Source organism: Natator depressus, chromosome 2 (assembly GCF_965152275.1).
Source record: "Natator depressus isolate rNatDep1 chromosome 2, rNatDep2.hap1, whole genome shotgun sequence".
Lineage (NCBI taxonomy): Eukaryota > Metazoa > Chordata > Testudines > Cheloniidae > Natator > Natator depressus.
Window position 1 is genome coordinate 250,968,033 of NC_134235.1, and position 22,016 is coordinate 250,990,048.

General features: G+C 42.4%; 1 protein-coding gene across 1 annotated transcript in view; it reads left to right on the top strand.

The window, feature by feature from the left end:
• The first annotated feature begins 1,650 nt into the window (after positions 1-1,650).
• WDR48 (WD repeat domain 48) overlaps positions 1,651-22,016 on the top strand; it is a 52,832-nt gene continuing 32,466 nt past the window's right edge. Inside the window, exons 1-5 of the mRNA XM_074946339.1 lie at positions 1,651-1,742; positions 16,688-16,828; positions 17,740-17,818; positions 18,097-18,179; positions 18,319-18,448. Coding sequence (XP_074802440.1) covers positions 1,695-1,742; positions 16,688-16,828; positions 17,740-17,818; positions 18,097-18,179; positions 18,319-18,448 — 481 coding nt within the window. The 5' untranslated portion in view covers positions 1,651-1,694. The remainder of the gene's footprint in view (positions 1,743-16,687; positions 16,829-17,739; positions 17,819-18,096; positions 18,180-18,318; positions 18,449-22,016) is intronic.

Genomic DNA, 22,016 nt, shown 5'->3' on the forward strand with positions numbered 1-22,016 from the left:
CTGATTGGTAGAGGTTGGTGGGAGGAGTTGTTAGAGGGGTCACACGAATCATTTCCGGACGGGTCACCCCGCCCCCGGAACTCATCCTAATTGGTCAAATCTCCTCTTGGTCCTATCGGAACAAAACCCCTCCTGATTGGTAGCGGGGTGGGGGGAGGAGTTGTTAGAGGGGTCACAAGACCCACTTCCAGAGAGGACACCCCCACCCCGGAACTCGCCCTGATTGGTCAAAGCTCCTCTCCGGGAGGTCCTACGGGGCAAAACCCATCCTGATTGGTGGGGGGGGGGAGGAGTTGTTAGAGGGGTCACAAGACCCACTTCCGGAGAGGACACCCCGCTCCGGAACTCGCCCTGATTGGTCAAAGCTCCTCTTGGGGGGGAAGTCCTACGGGGCGAAACCCATCCTGATTGGTAGAGGGCAGTGGGAGGAGTTGTTAGAGGGTTCACATGACATACCTTGCTTCCGGTCACGTGGCAGCCTTGACCCTGGAAGTAATACCCCATGGGGCAGGACTTCCGGTGGGGGGGGAGGGGGCAGAGGTCAAGGGGTGGGGTTAAAGGGGTCAAGGGGTGGGGTGGGTGTCACATGACACACCTTGCTTCCGGTCATGTGGCAGCCTTGACCCCGGAAGTAATAACCCATGGGGCGGGACTTCCGGTGGGTGGGGCTAAGAGGTCAAGGGGCGGGGCTGAGGGGTCAAGGGGCGGGGCTGAGGGGTCAAGGGGCGGGGTCAGGGTTTGATTGATGGTAGGGCCCTTATACTACTCACGCGACCTTGGGGAAGGAGGCAGGGCAGGGGGCCTCAGAGCACCGGGGCAGGAGGCAGGACACGCGGCCTTGGGGAAGGAGGCAGGGCAGGGGGCCTCAGAGCACCGGAGCAGGAGGCAGGACACGCGGCCTTGGGGAAGGAGGCAGGGCACGCGGCCTCAGAGCACCGGGGCAAAAGGCAGGGCACGTGGCCTTGGGGAAGGAGGCAAGGCAGGGGGCCTCAGAGCACCGGGGCAAAAGGCAGGGCACGTGGCCTTGGGGAAGGAGGCAGGGCACGCGGCCTCAGAGCACCGGGGCAAAAGGCAGGGCACATGGCCTTGGGGAAGGAGGCAGGGCAGGGGGCCTCAGAGCACCGGGGCAAAAGGCAGGGCACGCGGCCTTGGGGAAGGAGGCAGGGCAGGGGGCCTCAGAGCACCGGGGCAAAAGGCAGGGCACGCGGCCTTGGGGAAGGAGGCAGGGCAGGGGGCCTCAGAGCACCGGGGCAGGAGGCAGGGCACGCGGTCTTGGGGAAGGAGGCAGGGCACGCGGCCTCAGAGCACCGGGGCAGGAGACGGGGCCCAGTACCTCAGAACACCAAGGCAGGAGACAGGGCACGGGACGTAGCCTCAGGGACTGTAATGGGCTTGGTTGGGGCGAGAGAAGGCACATGGCAGGTCAGGAGGCACGCGGCCTCAGGGCCCCGTGACCGGGCGGCGGGAGGGGACGCGGCCTCAGGGCACCGTGACGGGGCGAGTATCTCCTCAGCCCCGTGACTGGGAGCCGGCGGGACAGCTTGACGCCCTCAGAGGCTAGCGGCCGGAGTCCAGCCTACCCACTGATCTCCCTTAGCAACCCAGCGGCCCCGCGCTGGTCTCGCGGCCAGGGGGCGGGATTTCCGGGCCGGGTCGACCTCTTCGGAAATGACGTAAGAGTGTCAACATGCAAGATGGCGGCGCATCACCGACAGAACGCGGCCGGGCGCCGGAAAGTGCAGGTGAGAGGTCGGTCGGGTTTCCCGCCGGAGCGGGGGTGTGGGGTGATTGAGGGGCCTGCGGAAGAGGGAGTGGGGAGCCGTTGGAGAAGGTGCAGGGCTGCGGGCGCTGGCGGCGGTTTAGGGGGTTGGGGCGGCCGGGCTGGGGGCGGGGAGCCGTTGGAGAAGGCGCAGGACTGCGGGCGCTGGAGGCGGTTTAGGGGGTTGGGGCGGCCGGGCTGGGGGCTGCGGGCGCTGGAGGCGTTTTAGGGGGTTGGGGCGGCCGGGCTGGGGGCCGTTGGAGAAGGCGCAGGGCTGCGGGCGCAGGAGGCGGTTTAGGGGGTTGGGGCGGCCGGGCTGGGGGCCGTTGGAGAAGGCGCAGGACTGCGGGCGCTGGAGGCGGTTTCGGGGAATTGGGGCGGCGTGTGTGGGAGGGGCAAAGGGAGTGGGGCGAGGAGAGGAGGCGGTGGGTCTGTGTCGATTGCGGGGGCTCCCCCCTTGTCCTAGGTGTCTCCTGGGGCAGGTGCTGTTGTACCTGGGGAGGGGTGGAGGGAACAAGGCTGCCTCTCCTGCTGCTGTGAGGAGGGAGGGAGAAGCTAGTAGAGACTCTTCGCAACCTCGCCCACGGCCGCTGGGAGTCTCTCGGTGTCTGTCAGTGTTAGACATAAAATAATTAAGAAATAAAATGGAGCTAAAATATATCGCAGGCACTTGTCAGCCGACAGTCTGCCCTTTGCTCTCACCGTCTACCACTAGGATCTGGGGATCTGACAGGGTGGGTGCTTTCTTAGGGGAAACGTGTGTCTGGCTTAAATGTGTCAGACTCTCCATATTGAAGAAGCAGAACTACTTGTTCAGCTTTAATTGCTGTCTTTTCATATTGTTTTTAAAGTGAGAACATGTCTCAGCCATCCCTTTGGATCTATGCTTTGTTTCAACCTGGTGTATTTGGGGCATACAGGGTCTCGTTCAGAGGAGGAATTTGTGTGTGTGTGTTAGAGAGAGAGAGAGAGCACGAAATGTTTTGATGATCTTGCTGAAATATATGCAAAAACAAATACTCTTAAACAGTGAAAGTAAAAATAAAACACTATGGATAATTATACTTCTCCGTTTTGTTTGCTCTAGTATAAACATTCTTAATTTCATTTTAATTAGACGTGTCCATACAGAGGAGACTAGATGGTTTAGGGGATTGTTGATATAGAGAGCTGCTTGTAGTAAGTGGCCAGTTCAAATCTGGCCTGGGTCTATTCACAGTGACCAAAAGTTACCACTGGTTGGTGTTGGAAGTGTCAGCTCAGTTCCCAGTGGACAGATGTTCATCTTACAGAAACCACCATGACAATTTACACCTTAGTGTATACAGTCTATGGAAATAGAACTACTCTCATCCCCCCATGAAGTGGGTTATTTTTCCAGGTCAGGGCATAATTAGCATAGCGAACCCCAAGGGTTCAAGAATCATGAGTGAGGTCCAAAAAATCATGATCAGAGATAAAAAGAACACTATATATATAATAATAAATTTGCTAAACTTTTTTTTAACAACTGAGAAGACTAGAAACTTCTAAATTTTCTAAAAGTGTGATTTTTTTTTTTCCACGCAACGCCATGATTCTAGGAACTGCAGCTTTCAGAAAAACAACAAATATTGTGAGACTCTCAATAAAATCATGAGCTGATAACACTTTGTAAGCACACGGCTGAGGAAGTGTTACTAGGGAAGTTTGCAGTTCTATTACTTTAGTTGTACCTATTCTGTGGATAAACGGAGAACCTTCTAGGGCTGTCAATTGGTGTGCCTTGCATGAGCACTAAATTCAAAGCTAAGGGCTTGCCCATACTGGGAGGGTTTTGAAGGTATAATTATACCAGAATAACTGAATCAGTAAAACCCTCCTAATTTGGATGCAGTTACACCAGTGTAGCTTATATCAGTTTCTGGAACTTGCGAAGTTATAGTGAAAAGGAGTACTGGTGCCACCTTAACCAATTTATTTGAGCATAAGCTTTCGTGAGCTACAGCTCACGAAAGCTTATGCTCAAATAAATTGGTTAGTTTCTAAGGTGCCACAAGTACTCCTTTTCTTTTTGCGAATACAGACTAACATGGCTGTTACTCTGAAACCTGGCAAAGTTATAGTGGTATAAGCATAGTTACATCGATATAACTATGTACACAATAGGGGTTAGTCTACACTTCAAAGGCTTACCTGGGATAGCTATACCGGCAGTGTCCATTTGTGGAGACAGTGTTTACCAACAAAAGAATTGTTTTGCTATTATAGTTAAGCCACCTCCCTGAATGACAAAAATGATTTTTTTGCCTGTATAGTACAGTCTGAGTTACGAACACCTGGGGAATGGAGGTTGTTCATAACTCTAAACAAAACATTATGGTGGTTCTTTCAAAGGTTTACAACTGAACATTGACTTAATACAACTTTGAAACTTTACTATGCAGAAGAAACAATGTTGCTTTCCCTTTTTTTTTTTAGTAGTTTACGTTTAACACAGTACTGTACTGTATTTGCTTTTTTGTCATCTCTGCTGCTGCCTGATTGCGTACTTCTGGTTCCAAATGAGGTGTGTGGTTGACTGGTCAGTTTGTAATTCTGGTGCTCATAATTCTGAGGTTCTACTGTATAAGCTGCATCAACACAGGGGTTGGGATGGATAGATATGTTGTCTAGGTGAGTGATTTGGGTTTTGGTGGCAAAACTTGTGGGGCGTGTCTAGGGCTTATACTGAAATAGGAATGTTTTAAAACCAAACAACCAAAAAAGGCCCATATCCTTAACAAATAGCTTTATCATTATTACCTTTTAAGTGTAGACCAGGCATAAAATAAAAATGTCCAAACCAAGGCTCTTTCTTCCTCTTAACTTGCAGCAGAAAGGCTGCTTGAATAGGGATGATGTAATGTGGGAGCTATTTGAAATTAGTGGAATATATTAAAACATTTACATTTAGAAAATATTTTCAGCTAATGATTGCAACTGAAAAAATAAATAAAATGAAGTTTGCTTTTAATAAGTGAAGATTTAGTAAAGGTTGGCAAATAGGATATGTAATTCTTGTGATACCTCGTGGCTTGTCTACACTAGAGTTTTTTTTACATCCAGTTAACTGATTGCCTGTTAACTCAAGGTAGCTAATATATTTGTAAAAGCTAGTACAGAAACTCCAGAATGTTTGTTCTGGTGTCCATGGTTAAATTGGGAGTTGATTAACTCATGGTAAAAATTCTAGTGTAGACATACGCTTAATAAAGAAACCCTGTTAAGGAAAAAATCATTCTGGTATACCCACTAACTGCTAGGGAAAGAATGTTGTTTCCTGATGAACAGGCAGTCTGTCCTGTTGAGTATAATTTACTGTTGACAAAATTCCTAGTTGCTAAATGTCATGAAATCCTCCACTGACTGTGAAAGGTATTAATTTTTAAATCATCCATACTGGCATTTAGACTCGCAAGTGTTTTCTTTGCTTTTTCAGGAACAAAGAATGCCCTGTATCAGAGTTTTGATCTCCACCTTATCCTCCTCTACCATAGCCTTGTACTGGGATTGTCACTGTCAAAGTAGAAAAGGAGGACTTGTGGCACCTTAGAGACTAACAAATTTATTTGAGCATAAGCTTTCGTGAGCTACAGCTCACTTCGTCGGATGCATGTAGAGTTACAGGGTGGGGGCTCCACTCATCCATTAGAAAAATGTCTGCATTAAGCTGTGTCTTGCAACATGCTCTAAAGGTGGCAAAATTCTCCCTCAGTTGAACTTGAAAAGAATCAGGTTCCACAGCCACAGGCTCCCCTACAAAGAACTCTCTGCCCAACCGCTTAAAAATCTTCCGTGGGCTTTGTCAGTCAAAATGCTCCTGTAAATATAGCTTTAGAGCTAAAGGACGTGGGTGGCCACTGAGATAGCTAGGCCCTGTCCATTTAGAACACTGAAGAATACGGTATAAGTTCTTTGGGACAACTTTACTGTTGTGTTTTCACAGTGCCTACCCAGTGGAGTCCTGGACTGTGACTTTGGCTCCTGAGCACTACTGCAATACTAATGATAAAAGATCCTTGTCATTATATTGTTTTTCAGATGTGGACTTGAATAAGCAAACCAGTGCAAAGCATGAAGTATTGCTGTGCTATTAGTCTTTCCTGCTTGGCAGATGGGCCACAGCATGATATATCATATGTAACTTCCAGGTGACCTTAATGGTCAGCCCCAAATATCGGACACAGCAGAAATCTAGCCAAGAGGTGGGAAAGCCATAAATCACTGTGACTAAGTGTTAAAAGGACTAACTGTGGTAAATTTTTAAACCACAAAATACAGTATATTACATGAACATTATGTATCACGGCTTATTCAGTGGCATTCCATCCAGAAAAATACTTTCAGCACTTTTTATTTACCAGAATTAGGGGTACAGCAAAGTGATGTTTGTGTTACCAACAGCCCTTCTCTGGTTGTGCTGTGAGAGGTTTAAATGCATTTGTATGCTGTTCCCTACACAAACTTTGTCATTTCTTTTTATGTATGTCACTGGGATTTTTTTTTCTATTGATCCACTTTGAGTTCTCCAATTTGAGCCTTTTTTTGTTACACATGGATGTCTCGAACACCCCTTGAACTTCTTTTCCCAGTATAGATTCAGACAAGCCACTCTTCTGTGTTGTCATGCTTTGGCATGTGAATGTGTAATTTAATGTATTTAAAAAAATCTCTGGATGCTTCTGGTTTAAAGCTCTATTATAGAATGCCCCCACGTGAAGTCCAGCAAATAGGTTTTGATGCAAACGTCTTGTGGGGTCACTAATTTTTCTCCAGCAAAATCTTCTGCATGTGTCTTGACATGTTGCTTTCTTGTTTCATACATGTTATTCCTTTCCTTAGTGTTTCCCAAACTGTCCTCTGTGGATCACTTTCTTGTGATCTGCAGGAGCTGGCCTGTCACATGACACTGGTTCTTTGCATTGAAAGAAGTTAGAAATGCATGAATTATTTTTCATGTAAGCAGTTGATGTAGTTGCCACAGGGATGTTATTAGGTCATGGTTGTGAATGAAAAAAAGTGTCTGACATTCTGTCCATTGAGAAGTGGTTCATGTGTTTGTGAATTCCTGCCTTACCTAATAATAGGAGTAGTCTTTGCCTGAAATATTTTGAATGTTAGAGGATCCCTAGTAAACCTAGCCAACACATAAACATTTTCTTTCTTCCTTTACCCCTCCCCCCGTCACCCCCATCCTCTTAACAGGTCTCTTCAAAAGTGATCACTTAGTACAAGCAATAGTAGGAGGAATACAAGAAGCATTTGCTTTATCTCCAGGAATATTATTATCATTTAAAACATATTATGATAGTTTCTTTTTATGAGAGGCAGAAAGTTATTGCTACAGGTCATTCTTCAGAGGATAACTTTTTTTTTCTTTCTTACTCCATTCGTCTTAAGCTTAAAATATACTAGTCAGGAATAGCTTTCTTTTTAAAGAGGGGAAATCTTACTACGGAGGGATTGTAAAAGTTGTAAAGATTTCTTAGGTGAGACAGAAATGTCTGTTTCAAATTCTACCTTCTGATGGTATCTGAAGAGCATATGACCTATCATAAGCTCTCTTGAGCCTTGTCAACAGTAGCAAAATTACCTGTTGCTGACAGTGGGCTTCAGCAACATGTACCTTTGCTGTTGCTGACAAGGCTTTGCTGGCTGTCTCTCTTTTAAAAAAAATTCAGATAGTTCTTGCTCTAAAAACATTTCATTTACCTGTTAAGTTCACATGACACTACAGTCCCTTTTTTCTAGTTTCACAGTAGCAGCCGTGTTAGTCTGTATTCACAAGAAGAAAAGGTGCCACAAGTACTCCTTTTCTTTTTTCTAGTTTGACACTGGTCTGTCTAGCCCAGTATCCTGTCCTCTGGCAATGGCCTGTGCCAGATGCTGCAGAGGGAATGAACAGAACAGAGCAATTATCAAATGATCCATTCTCTGTCGTCCAGTCCCAGGATCTAGGAGTCGGAGGCTTTGCCGTCTTGGTTAATAGCCACTGATGTATCTATTCTCCATGAACATATCTAATTATTTTTTTCTTTTTTCAGTCCAGTTATAGTTTTGGCTTTCACAGCATCCCCTGGCAATGAGTTTCACAGGTTGACTGTGCTGTTGTGTGAGGAAATACTTCCTTTTGTTTGTTGTCAATCTGCTGCCTATTAACTTAATTGAGTGACCGTTGATTCTTGTGTTATGTGAAGGGGTAAATAATACTTCCTTATTCACTTTCTCCACACCATTCATGATTTTATAGATGGCTATCATATATATCTCCCCTTAGTCATCTCTTTTCTAAGCTGAACAGTCCCAGTCTTTTGAATCTCTCCTCATATGGAAGCTGTTCCATATCCCTTATCATTTTTGTTGCACTTCTGTACCTTTTCCAATTTTAATATATCTTTTTGAGGTGGTGTAACTAGAATTGCCTGCAGTATTCAAGATGTGGGTGTACCATGCATTTATGTAATGGCATTATGATATTTTATGTCGTCTTATCTATCCCTTTCCTAATGGTACCTAACAGTCTGTTAGCATTTTTTGACTCCCACCGCACATTGACCAGATGTTTTTGGAGAACTATGCAAAAAGACAGCACTCGAGATTGTGGAAACAGCTAATCTAGATCCTATCATTTTGTATGTATACTTGGGATTAGGTTTTCCAATGTGCATTACTTTGCATTTATCAACATTGAATTTTGTCTGCCGTTTTGTTACCCAGCCGCTCAGTATTGTAAGATCTCTTTGTAACTCTTTGCAGTCAGCTTTGGACTTAACCATCTTGAGTAATTTTATATTTTCTGCAAACTTTGCCACTTCGTTGCTTACCCCTTTTTTCCAGATACATTTTTATAAATGTGTTGAATACCACAGGTCCCAGTACAGATCTTTGGGGGACCTTGCTATTTATCTCTTTCCACTGTGAAAATTGACCATTTATTCCTCCATTTGTTTTCTATCTGTTAATCAGTTAACTGATCCATGAGAGGACCTTCCCTCTTACATCATGACTGCTTATTTTGCTTAAAAGTCTTTTGTGAGGGACCTTGTGTAAAGCTTCCTGAAAGTCCAAGTACACACTATAGCCACTGGATCACCTTGTCCACATACTTATTGACACTCTCAAAGAATTCTAATAGATTGAGGTATGATTTCCCTTTATAAAAGCCATGTTGACTCTTCCTCAACGTATCGTGTTTATCAATGCATCTGATAATTCTGTTCTTTAGTATAGTTTCAACCAATTTGCGTGGTACTGAAGTTACACTTATCAGCCTGTAATTGCCGGGATCGCCTCTGAAGCCATTTTATAAAAATTGGTATTACATTAGGTATCTGCCAGTCATCTGGTACAGAAGCTGATTTAAGTGATAGGTTACATACAAGAGCTAGCAGTTCTAAAGTTTCATGTTGGAGTTCCTTCAGAACACTTGGGTAAGTACCATGTGCTCCTTGTGATTTATTACTGTTTAATATCACAATTTGTTCCAATACCTCCTCTGCTGACACCTCAATCTGGGACTTTTCCTCAGATTTGTCACCTAAAAAGAAGGGCTCAGGTGTCGAAATGTCCCTCTCATCCTCTGCAGTCAAGACTGATGCAAACAATTAATTTAGCTTCTCCACAATGGTCTTGTCTTCCATGAGTGCTCCTTTAACATCTTGATTGTCCAGTGGTCCAGCTGATTGTTTGGCAGCCTTCCTGCTTCTGATGTACTTAAAAATTGCCATTAGTTTTGGTGTTTTGCTAGTTGATCTTCCAGTTATACTTTTACACATGACTTGCCAGAGTTTGTTCCTTTCTATTTTACTCATTAGGATTTGACTTCCAATTTTTAAAGGATGTCTTTTTTTCTCTAACTGCCTCTATTACTCTTTTCAGAGTAGCAGCCGTGTTAGTCTGTATTCGCAAAAAGAAAAGGAGTACTTGTGGCACCTTAGAGACTAACCAGTTTATTTGAGCATAAGCTTTCGTGAGCTACAGCTCACTTCAGCAGATGCATCCGATGAAGTGAGCTGTAGCTCACAAAAGCTTATGCTCAAATAAATTGGTTAGTCTCTAAGGTGCCACAAGTACTCCTCTATTACTCTTTTTAGCTATGGTGGCTTTTTTTTTGGTCCTCTTACTGTTTTTTCTTTTTTATTTAGGGTATGGTTTTGAACCTCTATTATGGTGTTTTTTTAAAAGTTTCCATGCAGCTTGAACACATTTCACTATTATGACTGTTCCTTTTAATTTCCATTTAACTAGCCTCCTCATTTTTGTGTAATCCCCCATTTTGAAGTTAAAGGCTACTGTCGTGGGGTGTTATTTTTTTTGGTATTTTTCTCCCTACAAGGATGTTAAATTTAATTATATTATGGTTGCTATTACCAAGCAGTTCAGCTGTCAGGTTTCAGAGTGACAGCCGTGTTAGTCTGTATTCTCAAAAAGAAAAGGAGTACTTGTGGCACCTTAGAGACTAACCAATTTATTTGAGCATAAGCTTTCGTGAGCTACAGCTCACTTCAGCTGTATTCACCTCTTGAACCAGATCTGTGCTCCACTTAGGACTAAATCAAGAATTGCCTCTTCTCTTGTGGATTCCAGGACTACTGCTCCCAGAAGTAGTTACTAATGGTGTCTAAAATTGTTATCTGTGCCTCCCTCCTATGTGACAAGTACCCAGTCAATATGGGGAGAGTTGAAATCACCCATTATCACTGAGTTTTCTGTTTCTGGAGCCTCTCTAATCTCCCTGAGTATTTCACAATCACTATCCTTTTAAGGTGGTCGGTAGTACATTTCTGCTGCTATACTCTTATTATTCATGCCTGGAATTTCTATCCATAGAGATGCTGTGTCTTTATTTTCTTTGTTGTTGGTCTCGATTGCTTTAATTGTTGACTTATTCAGGTGTTTTAGGATTGTGCAATCTACTGAAAAAGAGGCAATGCTATTCTGTGTTAGTCTGCAGTGGCTTCTTAATAGTATCATGCCTTGGTTTGCCTGAGTTCCCCTGTATTTTCACTTAGAATTTAGATCAATATGTTTTCAGGTCTCATGACTGAAAGGAACTTTAGGGACCCTTATTTAAATCTTTTGATATAGCTGCTTATTTTATGAAACCGGGAAACAAGTACAGTCTCTCCCTGATGAGCATTCTAGTGAGTTGTTAACAGTTCTCAGTTTTTCCCTAATCAGATGTGCATTTGCACAATGTGAAAAGCAACTGCTTAGCCAACAACTAATATTTCAAGGACCTCTAGAGCAGAATAATTTAATTGATGTGCCTGATCAGTCACAGAATAAAACAGAAATGACTGTCTTACTGTCTCCTTTCTGTATGAGATGATTTCACTACCATAGTTTGTGCCAATAGTATATAAGAATTGTATGTTGGTTTGTGGGAAACATAGCTGCTTATCTCTTCTCATGCTAGAATATTAAGTTTTGCAAGTTTGCTTATGTGGGTTTGATCAAGAAATATATGAACCTTTTCTTCACTTAATCCCATAAAAGTCTCACTCACATGCAAAAGTAACCAGTTATCCTCGCACCCCAAACACTCTTCACAAATAGTGCTACTGAAAGGGGCTATCATTTATTTTTAATTTTAATGTTTAATAAAATTATAGGCGCCCATCAAGTGCTCTGGGTGCCTGTCACATAAATTTAAAAATTACAACATGAATGTAAACAAAGGACTGCCCACAGACATGTCCACGTCAGCCCATACCCTTCAAAACATCCTTAGTGAAGCAGGAAGTGTGGAAATGATTGGCTTTGCAGTGTGCCTAGAAGGCTAACTAATCTAGGCTGTGAAAGACCCCAGCGGAGAAGCAAGTTCCAAAATCGAGAATGACTTATAGTGCCGCCTTGCCAGCATCTCCCTCTCACTTACATTGAGGTGCTGTAACTTGAGTGCCTCTGCTGATCTCAACTATAGCAGTATGTCACAAGGAGAAAGGCCACTTCTTCCTGATGACCATGATCATCTAGTTTGAGCTGCCAGTACCCAGAATCTTGTAGCTAACAGGGTGAGTTGTTTCTACTCTAGTTTTTCAGGAAAGTTGCCTATCTTCATGGACTGAATATGAATAATCTGAAAACTATCTATTTTCTGGCTAGTGCTTTGTCTTGCTATACAGACCAGGCTTTTATTTTATACTGTGTTCTCTTGCACAACCAGTCAAGCAGGGACTGGGAGTGGCTAAGTCATTATGCAAGGTAACCTATTTCCCCTCGTCGTCCCGTCCCCCCCCCCTTCTTGTTAAACCCTGGATTTGTGCTGGAAATGGCCCACCTTGATTATCATACACATTGTAAGGAGAGTGATCACTTTAGATAAGCTATTACCAGCAGGAGAGTGGGGTGGGGGGAGAGAAAACCTTTTGTAGTGGTAAACACCCATTTTTTCATGCTTTGTGTGTATAAAAAGATCTTCTATACTGTCCACAGTATGCATCCGATGAAGTGAGCTGTAGCTCACGAAAGCTTATGCTCAAATAAATTGGTTAGTCTCTAAGGTGTCACAAGTACTCCTTTTCTTTCAGTCAAGCAAGGACTCTTAACAATGTAGAGGCAGTGTGTTCAGGCCTTGCTAAGGAGTGGAGTGTCAGCACACTATACAGCCTCCATCTATACTACAAAAATAACTACATAAATGAAACATCATTATGCCCATCTGTGTTTATCAGAAGGCTTTCTGATGCTATAGACAGAAATCTCACATTTTCTTCCCTTTTTTACTTGTTCTCTTACCCGAAGCTGTACACTTTTGTCCGTGTCATCTTTGAAGATAACAAGACACGTCTCCAGATTGACAGCATCTCTCTTCTTAAAATGCTGATTTAGAGCCATAAGAGAATCATAAATACAAACTAGATGGCAGCACATAACTGACAGAACATGGCAGTGTTACCCGCACAAAATTCTCTGTTGTTCGCACGCTCTATGGCACTCACCTTTACCCAGTTCCTAGGGCTCAGGGCACAACGTTACGCTCTAGGGTAGGGGTGGGGAACCTTTTTTCTATCAGGGACCATTGACCCACAAAAAAAAATCAGTCATGGGCTACATACAGCCCTTGGGGGAGGCATGGAGGCTCAGCACTTCCCCTAGGCTCCAGGATGGGGCCAGAAATCGGGGGTTGGGGTACTGGAGGGAGTGAGGGCTCTGGCTGGGGGTGCAGGTTCTGGGATGGAGCTGGGGGTGAGGGGTTTGGGGTGCAGAAGAGGGGTTTGGAGTGCAGGAGCAGGCTCAGGGTTGGGGTGCTGGTGTGGAGTCTGGGATGGAGTTAGGGTGCGGGAGGGGGTTCCGACCTCGGGCAGGGTGTTCAGGGTGCAGGCCCTGGCTGGACAGCGCTTATCTCAGACAGCTCCCAGTCAGCAGGGCTAAGGCAGAATCGCTGCCTGCCCTGGCTCTGCGCTCCTCCCAGAAGCGGCTGACATATCCAGCCCCTTAGTGGAGGCGCCAGGGGGCTCTGCGTAGTGCGCACTGCCCGCACCCACAGGTACCACTCCCAGAGGCCGCGGTTCTCAGCCAATGGGAGCTGCAGAGCCAGCACTGGGGGCGTGGGCAGCACACAGCTTTCCTGATCGCTCCTGTGCCTAGGGGCCACGGGGACATGCTGGTCGCTTCCGGGAGCTGTGCGGAGCTGACCAGATGTAACCCTAGCTTCCCACCGCAGTGGGGCGAGCTGGTGCTTATGGCTTCAGCCCCACGGGGGGGCGCCGAGGCTCAGGGCTTCCGGCACTCAGCGCGGAGACTTGCCACAGGTCGGATGAAATGAAGCAATGAGCCGGATCTGGCCCGCGGACCGGAGGTTCCTCATCCCTGCTCTAGGGCACCCATCTTTACCCTTCCACAGGCTCAAGGCTTAACCTTACACTCTGCGGGTTTGCGGGATCTTTTACTAGTGAAAGAGCCTTACACAGTAATATTCTACTTAATCTCTATTTATTAACAATCACCAAAACAATGCACATGCTAAGTATACAATGCTCACCACTTCCTGGCTGGCCATCAAGAAAAGTTCATCTGCCTTATTGGATCAGGTCATCTGGGGAACTCCAGCTTCTCCACGGTGTCATTAACAGAGTATTGAGGTCTGGCAACTCTGATCTTGGGGCTGTGTCCTGGAGTTGGTTCCAAAGAACTTCCTTTTGGACCCCAGTTTATATAGTGAAACTTGAGTCCTTAGCTGTACCTTAACCAATCGTTTTACTAAAATATTACTAAACAATTTTCTAACCAATCCTAACATTGTAAAACGATTTAACCAATCATACCCCACCACCATAGTTGATTTACACCTAGCAAAATTACTTATGCAACAGACAGAAACAATCAAAGAACCAGACAGAGACCATACAGATAAACAATAGAGAAGGAGGGACCATACAGGGAAAACAATAGAAGTATAGATTTTACCATCACAACCGTTGATAAATGATTTCTTGCCAGACAGAATGCTATCAAGCAAAGTTTTCTTTAACCCTCTTAAGATGTGTTTCTTTATCTGGTGATGGTGGTTACTATTAAGACAGGATCACCTTAACAGCCTGACATTACATTGTTTTAATGTAATTTAGATGGAATGTGAGGATATGACGTTCTGCTTTTTAGCTCATGGCTGCTGCTTTCCTAATCTAGCTGCAGACAAAGGCCTCAGACCTTATAGTATGTCTACAGGAAAAGGCCTTATCCTTACAGCAGGGTGGTAGAAAGTGCAGGTGAGAAGATGGGCCCAGCCCCTGGGAGGAGATGGTGGATTGTTTTGGCAGAGTAAGGAGGCAGGGTATATTGTGGGGACCTTAGTAGGAGGAGCTGAGAGATTGTAGATGGGATCCAAGTAAGTGGGAGAATCTAGCAGTATTGAGAGCCAGGCCACAAAGGATGGAACAAGTGGGAGAGGGGCTTGGGGCTATACAGGGAAGGAGGGTGGCTGATGAACTGAGGGGAGGAATGTTTGTTTGTTTGTTGTATTTTTAATAGGTATCTGTTCAACACCTTAGCACAGTGGGTGCTCTGATCTAGTTTTGGGTCTCCTGGGACTGTTGTAATAGATAAGTAATAATTCAGGGACCAAATGTTTACTGCTTGTAAAAAGTTTACAGGTATTGGAAACACTTGTGTATGCACGTGTTTCTTGCTGTGGCAGGATGTATTATAACAGACCTTAAAATCATGTTATTCCAATTACATCTTGTAGAGATTTTAGAAGACCAAACATGTAAGTTTGACTCATTGCTATGCCTGAGTTATGTCATGATAGTGCATAAGACAGGCGTACAGCTGATCATCAGCAAAATAGTTTAATGAATAATATGCACAGTGCTGTCAAATGGAAAAGTAATTGGAAAAATAACTATTGTTTGTGTAATCTTATGAGTTCTGTGTAACAGCAGACTTTTTCAGAAGGAAATAATTTTCAAGACTGTGTCCCTTTTAAAGCACAGGACTAAGAATAAGGAGAGATGGGTTCTTTCGGTCTTAGATATTATAGCCCCTGTTGCCTGAGCACCTCATAATCAAAAATGTTGTGAGGTAAAGAGATACTGTTATCCCCACTTTACAACTGGGGAGCCCAGGCACAAACTAAGTGACTTGCCCGGGGACATATACTATGTCTGTCGCACAACAGGGAATTAAACCCAGGTCTCACAATGCCTAGGCTAGCACTTTAACCACTGAACTGTCCTTCCTTTTAGTTTTGTTCCAGACTCTGACAAAGTCATCTATGTGACTTGGAACAAATCTCCTAACCTCTCTGTGCCTCAGTTATTCTATCTGTAAATTGGGAATAATGGCTGTCAGTCTCACAGAGGATGCTGAGACTTGGTTATTTAATGTTTGTAAAGTTCTTTGAGATTTTTGAATGGAAGGTGCTATTAAAAATGAAATGGCTATATGTTGAATCATATTAAAGAAGTTCTGTATTAAAATCACAAATGAGTTTGATTCCCCATAGTTTAAATTCCAGGGTATTACTAATTAAGAGATCTCTTGGTTTTTGGTACTGTTTCTCTCCCTCTATGTGTGAAACTTGCAAGCTGCTAATTGCGTTAGTACATTCTAAGACAGAGTCTGTTCTCAAAGCAATTCACACAGAGAGAGACTCAAAGCAATACTCTGTAACAACAGAAACAGCACCCAGAGACTCCCCGCCCTTCTGTTGTATTAACAATTGTGATTAAAATAGAGCTAGAGGATGTATGTGGATGGATGCTTGGTGTGGATAATAACTGAATGATCAGGGAGGTGCCGGCCTAAGAATCAGTGTCCATCGGCTGAAGAAGGCGTCAAGTGGAAATAACCAGAGGACCCCTGGAGGGCAGACTGGAATCCACCCAACAGCCTCAAGAATGGGAGAACCAAAGAACAAGATAACATCTAGCAGCATGGAGCTGTCAGGAATGTGCTATCTGCTGATTGATTCAGCAACAGCATGATGAAGCAATTCCCATAGACTGGCATAGGAAGAAATTCCTATAAAAATAGACTCTAAAAAGTGAGAACTTTGGGGGGTCTGATTCTGCAAACCAACTTCCAGGAGCATCAGATGAGCATCTGACAAGGCCCTGCTCCCTCCTCATGTCCAGGCCACCTGGCCAGTGGCTTGGCATGAGCAACTCTAAGGCTGGTAACTATGATAACAACCTTGCAGAACCTGTGTGTGTGTGTGTGTGTGTGTGTGTGTGTTTGAATGAATGTGTGAATAAATATGAGATTGAATGGAATGGTATAACTATAACTAACTGCTTACTATGATTCTTTCTGTATTCACAATAAATGTGGTATTTTGCCTTTTCCTCTTTAATAAGATCCTGCTGGTTTTTATTTTATTGGTACAACATTTAGAGTCACTTCTTTCATGTAGACTAAATATCTGAATACTATAATCAGATTTGTATAAATATATTTTAGGTCTCCTATGTGATTAGAGATGAGGTAGAGAAGTATAATCGAAATGGTGTAAATGCACTCCAGCTGGATCCAGCATTAAACAGACTCTTCACGGCGGGTCGAGACTCTATAATAAGGATATGGAGTGTCAATCAGCACAAGGTAAGCAAAGAGACGTAGTCTTTTTTATTAATTTAAAAAGTCACTTTTTACATTAGCGGACTCTGTCAGGTGGACTAATTTAAACCAGATTATTACAATGTTGACATTTTTCTAAGGGTTTGTAGCTATCCTTATACTATTAAAAATGCATGGCATTTTACAGACAAATAGGATGTGATTCATACCCCAAATTGCTTACAGTCTATGTTAAGAGAATACAACAAAAGTAGATAATAAAGGGTATATAGTTGGGGGGGGGGGGGGATTACATCAAGTAAGATTATGGAGTTGCTTTGCTTATTACTGTACTTTATTTTGAAGGATCTGGACTTTTTTCTTAAGTTACTGCTATTTAGGTTGATCTTTTTTTTTTTTTTTTGGTATCCTAAGGAGACTCCTTTTTCCTCTTTTCCCATTCCCCTTTATTTTATCAGGATCTGTCTCCATTCTTCTCCCCTGGCATGTTATGTTTTACTAACCTGTTGTCTGTCTTAATTAGGGTCAGATCTTGCAATGTGATGAGTGTCCTTAGCTCAGCACCTTTAGGACTTTAGGTTGTGAGCTCCTTTGCTTAGGAATCTTGTCTTAAGTTTACTTGGTGCCTTGCACAGCTGTCATGCTGTACAAAAATAAGCATTATAAAATGGTATGAGATTAAACTTCAGTATAACATCTATTCCACATATAAAGTATTTCAAAATATGAGTTTTACTAAAGACCAAATTGTGACCCACTTACTCATATTGCCGGGTGGTAGTTATCACAAGTAGCCCCATTGACTTCGGTGGGACTATTTGAAATAACTGCTAATCAGTATGAGAGGTAGAAGGGGATATCACAACTGAACCCAAAAACCAGTTTAGCCTTTTCCAATGTTGAAGGGACCTCATACAATTTATTTTTAATTCCAGCAAGACCCTTATATAGCATCTATGGAACATCACACCGATTGGGTAAACGATATTGTACTTTGTTGCAATGGTAAAACATGTAAGTATCTCTTTACTTCAGTATTTAATAGTATAAAATGGGAAAATATGGCATTCAGAAATTTATTAAGTATATGACTGTTACCAGCTGCTTCACTTGCTACAACTTGGGTAACTTTTTGCATTGTTAGTATATAAAATAAGTTTCAGTAAAGTGTATTGTATGAACAGCAAAGATATACAATTCCTCTCATCTTTGAAGAGAAACTAAAAGATATTAAGAGCTTCACATGCTCTGATGAAATAATCTGTTAAAATGTACCAATCTTTCCCATTTAGTGATATCTGCTTCTTCAGATACTACTGTTAAAGTGTGGAATGCACATAAGGGATTTTGCATGTCAACACTAAGGACACATAAGGTAAAAGGCATGAATTAAAGATGCATAAATGATCATTACTGATCTAAAAAAAATAGTGTACGTATTTAGATGCAGACTTCATACTGAAGGTTATTTGCTGGTTCTGTAATGTCATGTTGCTGTACCCATTTTATTGTAGGATTATGTGAAGGCCTTAGCATATGCAAAAGATAAAGAACTGGTAGCATCTGCCGGGCTGGACAGACAGATATTCCTCTGGGATGTAAATACTCTAACAGCACTGACTGCCTCAAACAACACTGTCACAAGTAGGTACTTGGGAAAAATTAAAATACTGTATAACTCATTTATTAACATTTTCCACTAGTTCAATTTAGGACAGTAAACTTGAGTTTTTGTGTGTGTGTGTGTATTGTTACATGTTTGAATTTAATAATTTAAATAATTCCATTTGAACCTGTTTTTTAGTAATTTAAATCAAAGATTATGAATTGGAAATTAGTACAGCACTATACAGAAAGAATAGATACATTACCACAGTGGTTCTCAACCAGGGGTATGCCGAGGTCTTCCAGAGGGTACATCAACTCATCTAGATATTTGCCTAATTTTACAATAGGCTACATAAAAAGCACTAGCGAAGTCAGTACAAACTAAAATTTCAAACAGACAATTACTTGTTTATACTGCTGTATATACTATACACTTAAATGTAAGTTCAATATTTTTATTTCAGTTGATATATTTTATAATGATATGATAAAAATGAAAAAGTAAGCAATTTTTCAGTAATAGTGCACTGTGACTCTCTCGTATTTTTATGTCTGATTTTGTAAGCAAGTAGTTTTTAAGTGAGGTGGAACTTGGGCGTATGCAAGACAGATCTGACTCCTGAAAGGGATTCAGTAGTTGGGAAAGGTTGAGTGCCACTGCATTACCACGCTTGGTGTAAGGCAAAGAGATGACCTTTGTCTTTCTCTTCTCTGTATCTCGTGAGATGCCAACAATTTTGCATTCTCTACCTAATTCCCAGTACCACTGTCTTTTTATAGGGTATGAGAAAAAGAAATCCCTTTTGTAGATGGAAAAATATTTTCCCATGATCGCTTTCTCTATAGCTTATGTTTTAATAGTTTTGTTTCTTGTTACTTATGGAATTTCCTTTATGGTATCTTTAGGTTACATGATTGATAAGCAAGAAGGGAATTCTAATCTGGTCATTATCCCTAACAGCTAGGACAACCGACATTTCCCAAAACATCTTTTAATGGATTCCCATTTCATCATTGCAGAAAGCTTCTACAATAACAATTGTTCCTTATCAATCCTGCTTATATCTTAGTAGACCCTTTTGGTAGTTTTGAGGAGGACTCTATCCTGGACACCTGTTTTCTCACAGACGTGCAGGTGCCAGCCATGATGGATTATAGTCTAATAATCATAAAAATTCCTGAATATAAGTTATTCACAGGTTATGGACCACCACTCTGGCCTTACTATTCAAATACACTCTTTGCTAATACCTTAAAGATTTTGGGAGAGTAGTTAATATGTAAATTAATTAATATACTAAAAGCATTAATATTTGCTAAAAAGTACCAATAGTATATATAAAACATTCAGGTAATTCTCATCATTGTTTACTTTTTTTATTTTAATCTCAGTTTATTGCCAAACATAATCTTAGCTGAAAAACTAGAGCATCTGATCATTACAGATTCTAGAATACAGGGTAAATCTCTTTGAACATAATGTAATGAGTCTGTATTTCATCTAGACTCAATAGAGCTTTAGCTTCAAAAGCTCTTAGCTCCTCAATTAATACATTGTAGTAGTTTTCCCATAGGATATTAGTTTAGTGCTTTTTCGGCATATTGTACTTCCCATCTTCTGTATTTAGGCCGAAGCAGAAATTAATACAATTAATCTTTTAAAGAAGAGCTTGATAAACATACCTAATGCCTACTAATGGAAGGTCTACAGTGATAGGCAGATATAGATACAAAAGGAGAGGGTGGGGTAAGGTGGGAGTGAACACTAAGGAGGTCTAGGAGCAATGCCTTGGTGAATCCCAGCTAACCCCAGCTACTGGGAAAAGCACTGTCAATACATCCTTTTTTTTTTTTTTTTTTTAATCAGAGGAGTAGCCGTGTGAGTCCGTTTCCACAAAAACAGCGAGGAGTCCGGTGGCACCTTAAAGACTAGCGGATTTATTTGGGCATAAGCTTTCATGGGTAAAAAGCCCACTTCTTCAGATGCATGGAGTGAAAATTACAGATGCAGGCATAAATATACTGACATGAAGAGAAGGGAGTTACCTTACAAGTGGAGAACCAGTGTTGACAGGGCCAATTCAATCAGGGTGAGTGTGGTCCACTCCAATAAGTGGTGAGGTGTCAATACCAAGAGAGGGAAAGTTGCTTTTGTCGTGAGCCAGCCACTCCAGTCCCTATTCAAGCCCAAATTAATGGTGGTAATTTTGCAAATGAATTGCGGTTCTGCAGTTTCTCTTTGAAGTCTGTTACCTACTCTGTCCCCATGTCTACTCTAGCGACACCATCAGAGGACCAAACCACATGAGCCACACCATCAGGGGCTCATTCACCTGCACATCTACAAATGTGATAGATACCGTCATTTGCACATCTGCTAGTGCCAGCAATGCCCCTCTGCCATGTACATTGGCCAAACCAGACAGTTTCTACGTAAAAGAATAAATGGACACAAATCAGACATGAGGAATGGTAACATGCAAAAGCCAGTAGGAGAACACTTCAATCTCCCTGGACATTCTATAACAGATTTAAAAGTAGCCATACTTCAACAAAAAAAACTTCAAAAACAGACTTCAAATACAAGAAGTGGGCTTTTTACCCATGAAAGCTTATGCCCAAATAATTCAGTTAGTCTTTAAGGTGCCACTGGACTCCTCTCTGTTTTTGTAGATCTTTTTTTTTGTGAGTCAGTCTTTAATAGCAGCTTCTGTTTAGTAGATGTCTTACATGAAGCACTACAAAGCATCACCTCCTGCACTAAAAAATAAAGTGGTTAAGAGAGAAGCTTTCTCTTTTTCCTCCCTTTAGAGCGTTCTGGCTGCTGAGAAGATGGGTGGTTTTCTCCTACATTGTTGCCGTAGGGTTCTGAATAACAACAATGAAAATGACCTGTTTCATTAAGTTTACTCCTGCACTGTTTGTTAAAGCTGTGAACAATAGCAGAGACACTGAAGGGGTGTGTGTGTGTGTAGAATCAGGAAGAACATGTCACTTTGGTTTATATGTAGTTCACATTGGAAGGTTAGGTTACCATGAGGGGTAGAAACACTTTTTAAAAAAAATGAAAGCTAATATTCTGCAGAAATTTATGGCTGAGGCTCCGGCTAGAGAAGAGTATCTCACTAATCATTGGTGCTTAGATTTTTCAAGCCTTGTTTTAAAGATTGTGTGCTTGGAATGAAAGTAATAGAACATATAAACAGTTTGCAGGAACATTGAAAAGGAGTACTTGTGGCACCTTAGAGACTAACCAATTTATTTGAGCATAAGCTTTCGTGAGCTACAGCTCACTTCATCGGATGCATCTGTAGCTCACGAAAGCTCATACTCAAATAAATTGGTTAGTCTCTAAGGTGCCACAAGTACTCCTTTTCTTTTTGAGAATACAGACTAACACGGCTGTTACTCTGAAACAGGAACATTGAGTTTTTTAAAGACAGAGAATGTATACAGTTCTTGGTGTTGTTGCAGATGGATATGTTGTCGTCGTCTTCAAATGTCTGGCAATGTTCTCTTGCTTTTGTGTTTGATGGTTTGCTCCAGTAATTCTTTCTGAAACTGGTTATTGTTGAAGTAGTTGGGAGTTTCTATTTCCAAGTAA